Source organism: Oryctolagus cuniculus, chromosome 20 (assembly GCF_964237555.1).
Source record: "Oryctolagus cuniculus chromosome 20, mOryCun1.1, whole genome shotgun sequence".
In the NCBI taxonomy this organism is placed as follows: Eukaryota; Metazoa; Chordata; class Mammalia; order Lagomorpha; family Leporidae; genus Oryctolagus; species Oryctolagus cuniculus.
Window position 1 is genome coordinate 48,178,127 of NC_091451.1, and position 10,550 is coordinate 48,188,676.

Sequence of the window (10,550 nt, forward strand, 5' to 3'; positions counted from 1 at the left end):
CTACTGAAGGAGAATCCAGAGGCTGTGCAGGTGAGTGTCAGGGATGCCCCAGGCTGGACCAGGCCTCCCCCGGACTCCTCCAACGACTGACACTGGACGCCTGCAAACACAGAAGACATGGTCAGGAAGCTGTCACTCACACTCTCTGTGTCTCTCACTCACGTCCTCTCCCAGACTCAGTGCCCCGCGTTCCCCATCATTACCTTTGAGCACAGTGACCAGGAGAAGCCAGCGCAGCCCAGTCTCCATGGTGAGCGTCTGTGTTGAGTGGGATCACTGAGTGGACACCTGGGAGTGCTGGGGCTGGAGCTCCTGTGCCAGAGCTGCAGGGTGAGGGCTGGGCTGGTTTTCATGGGCAGAGGGAGGCCCTATTTGCATGTGCTGCCCCTATATAGCAGGCATGAGGTAGACGCCTCAGACAGGACAGGGCCCAGGGCAGATGTGGTGTCCTGGGTATGTAGAGTGATGGCTGTGATAGGATTCAGATCATATGAATTTTTATCTTATCATTATTTTAAAAAGTTGAAGGCAAATAGGTTGCTTCATTCTAATATGTGTGTACCCTTAATATCCAGAGTTAGCAATATCATGTCCCCCATTTATTTAAATAACCATTGGTTCCTTATCATCTATATGAAAGACATTGGGACAGTGATAGATGAAGAGGAGAGAGATACAGAAATGTAGAGATGAACAGAAAAGGTGACAATGGGAGATATCTGCCTTTGAGTGACAGCCCCAGACATCCCAAATGCCTATGACATCTAGGAGTTAGTCTTTCTGAACCCGGGAGCAAGAAACTCTGTCTGTATTTCCAACCTCAGGGGTAAGGGTTCATTCATGTGTAGCATCATCTACAGTTTCCCATGATACATTGTGAGGGAAAATGTGGGAAGCCATGAGGATACACTCAGTAATTTCTCTGATGAGAACAGGGGTGCCCCTAGTAGGACTTAGCCTATTTTGTCCTAATGCCTGTCACCCACTTTTAAACAGGTGAAGGCCTGCAAATGGATTTTTTTAAGGTTAACTATGTTTTGTTTCCTTGTTCATCCATTGCCTTAAAGTTTAAAAACTGTTTAAACTGTTTAAAACTGTTGCTGAACACGAACACTGTACATGGTAGTGGGGTGTAGTGTGCTATTGGAATGTGCATGGTAGAAATGGGCACAGATCAACTCAGTGTCAGGCACATTTCCACCTCCTTTCCATCACTCTGTTGGGAGGCCTGGAGGCCTCAGTTCTAGTTATTTGTGGAACCTGTCGTGTGTTGTGGTGAACTGAGTCAGCCCACTGTGGTGTGGGCAGAATTATTCCTGCCTTTGAGTGGTGCTTTGTGCCCTGGTATCAGCCATCGCCTGTGTTCCCCCTCTTCCCTGTTCTGTAACCTTGACTCTGAGTTCAGGTCAAGCACTGGATAGAAGTCACTGTGTCACAATTCACCCACAGTCCTGTGTTCATGTCATGCAGCTTTGTTCACAATAGTTCAGTCTACAATAAACAAGTGTTCATAGAACAGTGAATGGATTCTTTCACATTAGGACATGGAATATTATTCAGTATTAAAAAGGAGGTTGTTCTGTCATTATGAAACGCGGGTCAGCCTGGAGCATAATATGCTAACAGAAATATTCCCGGTACATGTGGACACATAGTATGTGACATTAGCTATATATGCAGTCCACAAGCTTGAACTGACAGAGGGAGGAAGTGCAATGGTGATCACTGTCTACCATGACCAAAGTGTTTGTCCCCTTCCAGCCCTGTGTGAAACTGGGGGAAGTTCCAGGCTCCTGGCTTTAGGCTCAGCCTTCCCAGCCTTTGCAGCCATTCAGGAAGGAAACCAGTGGATGTAAGATTCTCTCTCCATCTGTTGGTCTCTTCCTCTCTTGCTATAACACTGTCTCTAAAATAAAATAAATACTTAAAATAAATTGAAGATTAATTATACATATGATTAGGAGCCTGTTTCCTAATGTTGAATGATCTGAAGCAACTGAATCCCAAGGGAAGAAATCAATTGTTTAAATGCAGTGATGATAAGGTGGTGACAGGAGCAGCACTGGAGTGAGCCTGTGAGATTCCTGCCTCCCGCGTCAGGATGGTTAGTGCTGTGTCCTAGTTTGGTTCCAGTTTCAGATTCCTGCCTAAGCACACTCTGGGAGGCCGTAGGTGAAGTTCCAAGTAGTCCCACGTGGGAGACCTGGACAAAATTCCAAGCACCTGGCTGTCAGCTCACCCATCTAAAGCTTCTGTAGTCATCTGGGAAGTGACCGAGAAATTAGAAGATCACTGTAGGTCTCAGTCTCTTTGTGGTTTTGGACAAATACATAAAGACAAGTTCTTAAATAAAATGATAAATTTTAAAATTTATATCATTTCTATAAATTATTAAAAGAAGATATATAGACAGACATATAAAATGCTACAAATCTGGGACCATCATGTATGTCCATGTTAGAAGCACAATGAGACATCCCATCCCTCCTGTTAGAATGACTATTATCAGACATACCAGAGCTGACAGGTTTTATGGAGGTAGAGAGAGATGATAAGCTTGGTAAAAGTCTGTGTCAGGTTAATTAGTAAAACCGTATGGAAAAGCATCAAAAACTAGATAGAATTATTACATGATCTTCAAACACCATGGCATGGTACAATGAATATGAAATCCCAGGGAGGTGTCCATGGGATCTGCAGTCACTGTGGCAAACACCTCTGCAGTTCCTTGTTCATTTAAAGCACCGTCATTCAAAAGAGTTCACACATGTGATCCAGTGACATCTCATGGAAGCAAGAATGGATAATGAAAGAAATGGACAAAGTTACATTTTAAAAGGAAGTTTACAAGCAGTACAGAGTAAGAAATTCTGTAATTTTGGACAACTTGGATGATCCCAGAAAATAATGTGCCTAGGATAATATGTCAGTAAAAGTACACTCTGCTAACCATCCAGGCCAGGAAGACACATAATATGTGATGCTACCTACATGGTATAAAAAGGATGTACAATTGCCAATCATGAAGATTCAGTTCTCTGAATACTGGTGTTGTGTTTGCCAATGTTTTATGGAGATGATAAAGGCAGTGCACTCAAGGCTTGGCAGCTGGAACCCAGGAGCATGGAACTGCATCAGTGTTCCCACCTTGGTGATGGGGCCTCATAACAGATCCATCATCTACTGTCTTCCAGGTGCACTGTCAGTACAAGTATGGGAAAACGTGAAAATGGGCTCTGTCCAGCACTCTGATAAGCAGCCTGGGTGTCTCCCTCTCTAAAACTGATGAAAGAATCCAAATGGATTGATGACGCCAGTCAGCATAGACATGGAGTGAAGAGCAGGGACTCTGGACAAATGGTCTCTGGGACTGGCTCTTCCTGCAGCTGTGTGTCAGCCTCAGGACACTGGTCATCATGCTGCAGCCACAGACACAGCTCCCCGTGATGTGGACTCCAGTCCCAGAGTGCACAGCCACTGTGTGTCCCACTTTCTGCTCTCCCTGAACCACAGCAGGTGCAGGGGTCCCACGACACTGGAGTAGAACCAGATCAGCTGGAAGTGCACACCCAACACTTTCCATTCAGTGATGACCTTGACTGCTGATGTCCAGGGCATTTCCCATCCTGAGTTCAGGCAGGGAGACCCCAGGAGGGTTCCAGGACCTAGAGGATGTTGAAGTCCCTGTAGGCTTCCCAGGTGCCTGCAGAAGCCCAGCTGAGACACAGCTGAGCTGCCAGTACATTCCTGAGTGCTGTGACCTTCACACAGGGACCACAGACTGTTCCAGGATTAAAGGGGAAATGGAGATGGGGTATAAAGTCTGTGGAAAGTGAATGCAGAATACCCACAGTTAAAATAAGACAGTTGGTTCAGTTCAGCACACAGGCTACTCTGACAGGAGGATGGGACAACTTACATAATTGAGGTAGCAAATCAAGTCTCTGGCTCGGCTCTTTGGGTTTGAGGGAAAACTAAAATTGTCCTAAAGTCGGTATTGGCCTGAGAACGCTGTCCTGAGTCAGACGGGAAAACACTCACGAGGTCCCCAGATAGTCCCACATCTCTGATCCTGGTGACCACTGTCATCGTACACGAACCTGAATGTGTCCATTTAGGACTTCTTCCTGTCACATCAAACTTCTCTACGTCAGTGAAGTCAGTGGAAGTGACAGAGTCATAAAAGGAGAAGTCCTCCCTCAAAACTCTTACAGGAGAGGAAACCCCAATTCCCTGACAGGAAACCAGGGCTTCATCTCCCTCTGCGCCTGTGCAGGACCAGAATCTGGGCTCAGTGCGTCTTGTGCACCCCCTGGTGGAGCCGCGCGCCCCTGCAGGGAGGTTTGTGTCTGGGCTCAGCCTGAGGGCCTCCCACTGTGTCTCCTGCACAGAAATACAGGGCCCTATCCCTGGCTGTCAGAATGTTTATTTGCAGAGACACCGTGTTCTGGCGTTGTCCCTGGAGATGATGATTCGGCCATTCACGCATCTCGTAGATTGTGCTACCACCACTACTAATGTATCCGATCCACTCCAGCCCCTTTTCTGGAGCCTGGTGGGCCCAGTTAATGCCGTAGCTACTGATGGTGAAACCAGTGACTTTGCAGGTGAGTGTCAGGGATCCCTCAGGCTGGACCAGGCCTCCTCTGGACTCCACCAGCTGCTGCAAACACAGCTGTCCTGGTCACATTTTCTGTGTCTCTGTGTCACACACTCACATTCTCTGTGTCTCTCACTCACGCACTCTCCCAGACTCAGTGCCCCGCATTCTCCATCATTACCTTTGAGCACAGTGACCAGGAGAAGCCAGCGCAGCCCAGTCTCCATGGTGAGCGTCTGTGTTGAGTGCGATCACTGAGTGGACACCTGGGAGTCCTGGGGCTGGAGCTCCTGTGCCAGAGCTGCAGGGTGAGGGCTGGGCTGGTTTTCATGGGCAGAGGGAGGCCCTACTTGCATGTGTTGCAAGTAGGAGTGCTCCTATATAGCCAGTCATGTTGTCAGACTCCTCAGATAGGGCATTGCCCAGACTGATGAGAGTGTCCCGAGGCAGTCTGTCAGTGCACACTTATGGGACGAGTGATAAATTGTGTGCTCTCATTGCACAGTGAATCCTGTCTTCGTCCTTTTATGTGAAAGGACCCACAACGTGTATTCATGGGTTCCCTTAGGTCTTGGTCCATTCAACATTACAGGAGAAATCACCAGTACAGTGTGGATGTGTCCCCAGCCCCAGTGTGGTAAGAGGAGTCCCAGCACCTTCATCCATGCCCCTCACCACAGGACTCAGCTGCTGATCAGTCCACCCTCAGCACTTGCGGGGGCTTCCTGGTGAGGTCTGCAAAACTCCCTCCCAGCAGCAGAACATGGAACATTTTGCGGGATTCTGTTTTTGACAGAGAGATGCACAGGGGACCAGGTTCTACACAGGTGCATCTGAGTGTGGTGTTCCATGTGCCAGTGTCTGTCTGCTCTTCACAATTTCTCTGCTGGTAAATATTGCTTCCATGGGCAATGCTGTTGAGCTGTGATAGATACAGAGGCAGCCGCACATGTTGAAAGTCTGCCTGTGGTGAGTGCGACTCAGCTGTGCCTCTCTCACTCCTCATCACAACTACGCCAAGAGCAAATATCACATCTCACGGTGCTGCCCACTGCCCCTGTGTCACCCTGCCCCGGCCCACCTCCTCCAGTCACATTAAGTCCTGAGCCCCTTTGGGCTCCTTCACAACAGATTCATCCAGTTCAGCCCTGTGCAACATGCAGGTTCTGTGGCAGAAGTCGACGGCCCTGAGTGTGCAGGTTCTGTGGGGCCCAGGTGAATGAGTTTTTCTTAGTTTCTAACCAAAATATCTGAAAATCTTACAAGAATGAGAGTGAAAGTAAAGCAGAGTAAGAAAATGATATTTTGCACAAATATGCAGTGTTTAATCTTAACGGTGTCTTCAAATTTCATGGAAATAAAGGAAATAATAAATTGAAAGTTGCACTGTTTAAGATAGGCGCATCCCACAAGGGAGTGCCTGGGTCTCACATGTGGCTCTGGGTCCCAAAACCAGATTCCTGCTCCTGCAGCCCCAGAAACCATAAGTTTACGGGAAGATATTTGGGCCCTGTCACTCTTGTGGTTGCGCCTGCTTGTTGTGCTGAAACTGGGCTAGGCTGGAGCGGACCTGGCCACAGCGACATTTGGGAAACTGCAGTGCGTGGGAACATCTCTCTCTCGTTCTCTTCTCTGATTCATGTGTGATAACTCAAATTTAAAACGTGAGTTACTGAAGGGTCTTTCTTTCTTTTTTTTTTTTTTTTTTTTGGACAGGCAGCTAGACAGAGAGAAAGGTCTTCCTTACGTTGGTTTACCCCCCAAATGGCCGCAATGGCTAGCTCTCCATGTTCAGCGTGCCATGCCGATTCGAAGCCAGGAGCCAGGTGTTTCTTCCTGGTCTCCCATAAGGGTGCCGGGCCCAAGAACTTGGGCCATCCTACACTGTATTCCTGCCCACAGCAGATAGCTGGCCTGGAAGAGGAGCAACCGGGACAGAATCCAGAGCCATAACTGGGACTAGAAACAGAAGTGCCTGCGCCGCAGGTGGAGGATTAGCCTAGTGAGCCGCGGCGCCAACCTGAAAGGTCTCTCTAAGGGTTGTATTCACTTCAATGCAGGCAGCAACTCTCATGGCCTTCTCCCCTACCTAGAGCCCCTCTCAATGAGATCACTGGGTGGTGAGGTCCCCACATGCATGATGGGAGGCTCCGTGCATCAAGTATGGAGGGTAAGTTCCACCTAACATGCAGCCTTCAGTGCTCAGTTGGAGAGACCACACACACACACACCAAGCAGTGCTGGCTCTGCTCACGGCTCTGCAGGAACAGCATCCTCAGCCTCAATACCCCAGACCCTGCTCCTCTGTGTCCACTGAGTAGGAAAGTGATTCACCTGCAGGAGGAAACCATCATGACCAATGTCCTAGTGGGATCCTGTAGAAAATGTTCGTGAGCAGAGTCCACCCCAGACACTGTGCCAGCACTGATCCCCCAAGACACAGAAGGCTGCATCCTCAGGGGATGGCTCCATCCCCAAAGCTGAGGACTGGGGAGGAGAACCATGGCACGTGGGGAAGTGACAGTCGGGGACAGGGTCCAGCAGCAGGAGGGAGAGGACCTGGTGGAGGGGTGGGCTCTGCTGTGCAGGAGGGTAAGGACAGGTGGAAGGGCCACACTGCTGGAGCCCAGTGCCTGCAGGAGAACACTGAGTCAGGAGGTCTGATCAGGTGTCCTTGCCCCTGGCAAAGCCCACACTGACCACCACTGAGTAAAACTAGCAAAGGTGCCTGGGAGACGTGGAATGACATCGTCTCTGGGGAGTGCATCCAGTGACGACTCCCACCATGAGTGGATTCAATGTCAGGGCCTCATGGAGGAAGCTGAGGTCCCCAGTGCCCCTAACAGGGCCACACAGAATGCTGGGAGCAGCCTGTGGGGGTGGATGTGGTTTGTCCTCACACCATCAGTGCTGAGAATGGCCCCAACGTAACAGCACTGACAGGGGGTGCACGGTCTGGATGTTTACAGAAATAGATTGTTCACTTCTGGGGAATCTGCTATGGAGGAGATCACAGTAGATCTCCTGGGTCCCCAGCTTCAGCACAGAGCACAGTGCTGCTAGAGTCAGCCCTGGTCTCGTCTGATGTCCTGTGTGGGGATGGGGTCCCTCCCATCTGTGTTCACAACGTTAGGATACCGGATGACACAACATTCTCACTGTCTGATCCTGGACTTCCAGCCTCTACAGCTGTGAGCTCAATAAATCTTTATGCTCCATACACCTCCTCTCTGGGGTACTGCATGATTGTGCTAACAGGCAGAATAAAACAAAGAGCAACACTCATCAATGCACTATTCACACCTGAAACCAACACTCACCTGTGTCTCCAGATTTAGATGAAGCCACTCAGAAATAGTCATTTCTACATCAGCTGAGTGAATTGCTTCAGGGTCTGTAAGAATCCTACAAGAGAGAACAATTGCATTTTGCAGGACACATTTAGTAAACACATGGGGTTGATGCAGCTATCCTGGTGAAGAGCAGACAATTTGTTCATTCCTGATGATGATAAATTTGAGAGACAAAAGGACAATTTTGCTTCCACAGAAGGAGGAGCATGGCTGAGAACAGGTGCGGGCAGTCATTGGAGGAAGGAGTCGGGGTCTGTGGACACACAGTCTCTGGGGCAGGCCCTTCATGCAGCAGGGATGCAGCTCCAGGGTTGGATCATTGGTGGGCTCACAGGGACACAGTCCAGAACCACCTGGACTCTAGTGCAGACGTCACTGGGCTGTCCCACCTGCTGGTCTCCCTGAGATGGAGACAAGGCCAGCAGAGTGTGGGGAACAAGACCTCTCCACACCCAGTGTTTTCCATGAGTCTGACCCCTTGCACTACCAACGGCCACCTCTGCTTGCAAATGAGAGCAGGTCCGGGGATCCCAGGAGACGTGAGTGAGGAAGAGCAAGCAGGAGTTCTAGGAGCCACAGCCTGAGCCACCCCTGAGCTGCAGGTTAATCCCTGACCTGGGGTTTGGGGCACGTGGACCTCAACCTGTGAGTTCAGGGTGAGGAAGTGAAAGGGAGACGAGGGCACAGCTGTAGAGAATGCACACGGGAGCCCCAGGGACCAGGACCACGGGGTCAGCTCACCCCTCAGGGACCAGCTGTGCAGGAGGGGAGGGCATGGATGTGAAACACTGCAGCATCCATAGCCCCTGACTGGGTCTGCACTGCCCCTGGGCTCTCAGCAGGGTCCCAGATGATGTCATCAAAGAATTCCACGGACAGCTCTTCCGTGACTCGGGCTGGAAAAGACTCCCTGGGTGCCCAGAGCTCCATCAGGTCTCAGATGCTGGGGACCCCAGGGATGTCATTCATTCCTCCAGAAACGACTCCATTTTCTTCATGTGACGTCTTTCCGTGATACCAAAACTTCTGCTCAGCGATCGGTGTTAGGGACAGAATCATCCATCCAGATCGGAATGTAGGAAATTCAGATTAGAGAACCACAAACCCCAATTTCCTGACTGGAGCCATCAATTCACCTCCCACTGCATCTGGGAATGGGTCTGAGTCTGCTCAGTGCGTCTCGTGCGCCCCCTGGTGGAGCCGCACGCCCCTGCAGGGAGGTTTGTGTCTGGGCTCAGCCTGAGGGCCCCTCACTGTGTCTTTGGCACAGAAATAGGTGGCCGTGTCCGCGCCTGTCAGACTGTTCATTTGCAGAGTCACTGTGTTCTGGGCGTTGTCGCTGGAGATGGTGAATCGGCCATTCACCCAGCTCGCGTAGTCTGTGCTTCCATCACCAGCATAAATGCATGCGATCCACTCAGGCCCCTTCCCTGGAGCCTGGCGGACCCAGCACATTGCATTGCTACTGAAGTCGAATCCATAGGCTTTGCAGGTGAGTGTCAGGGATCCCTCAGGCTTGACCAGGCCTCCCCCGCACTCCCCCAGCTGCTGCTGACACTGGACACCTGCAAACACAGACGTCCTGGTCAGGACACTGTCACTCACCTTCTCTGTGTCTCTCACTCACGTCCTCTCCCAGACTCAGTGCCCCGCGTTCCCCATCATTACCTTTGAGCACAGCGACCAGGAGAAGCCAGCGCAGCCCAGTCTCCATGGTGAGCATCTGTGTTGAGTGCGCTCACTGAGTGGACACCTGGGAGTGCTGGGGCTGGAGCTCCTGTGCCAGAGCTGCAGGGTGAGGGCTGGGCAGGTTTTCATGGGCAGGGGGAGGCCCTATTTGCATGTGCTGCCCCTATATAGCAGGTATGGGGTCAGGCGCCTCAGACAGGACAGGGCCCAGGGTAGTTGTGGGTGTCCTGGGGGTGAGGGTGATGGGTATAATAGGATTCAGATGATATGATATTTTACATTATCATTTTTTATCAGTTGAAGGCAAATACCTTGTTTCATTTTAATTCGATGTGCACCCTTAATATCCAGTGTGAGCAATATCATTTCCTTCTATTTTTAAATAACCATTGGTTCATTATCATCTATATCAAAGACATTGGAACAGTGATAGAGAGAGAAGGGGTGACAGAGGCAGAAATGTATAGACAGACAGAAAAGGTGACAATGGGAGATTTCTGACTTTTGATTGACAGCCCCTGACATCCCAAATGCCTATAACATCTAGGACTCAGCCTTTCTAATCCCTGGAACAGAAAACAGCGTCTTTGTTTCCTATGTTGGTGGTAGGGGCTCATTCACTTGTAGCATCATCTACAGTTTCCCATGATGCATTATCAGGGAAAAGTATTGGAATCTGTGAGGCTGGGCTCAAGCAACAATCTGATGGGAACACGGGTGTCCCTAGTGGGGACTTAGCCTATTTTGTCCTAATGCTTGTCGCCCACTTTAAAACAGATGAGACTGCAAGCGGATCCCTTTAGGATAACTATGTTTTGTTTTCTTATTCATCCATTGCCTTAGTTTCAAACTGTTCCTGAACACAGAACACTGTACATGGTACTGGGGTTTGTGTGCTATTGGAATCT

General features: G+C 49.9%; 1 gene segment (V, D, J or C); it reads right to left on the reverse strand.

Moving 5' to 3' along the window:
• Positions 1 to 9,123: 9,123 nt before the first annotated feature.
• The window catches only part of LOC103346896 (immunoglobulin heavy variable 3-23-like), a 504,788-nt gene continuing 503,361 nt past the window's right edge, over positions 9,124 to 10,550 (reverse strand). Inside the window, 1 exon segment of the V gene segment in view lies at positions 9,124 to 9,518. Coding sequence covers positions 9,124 to 9,518 — 395 coding nt within the window.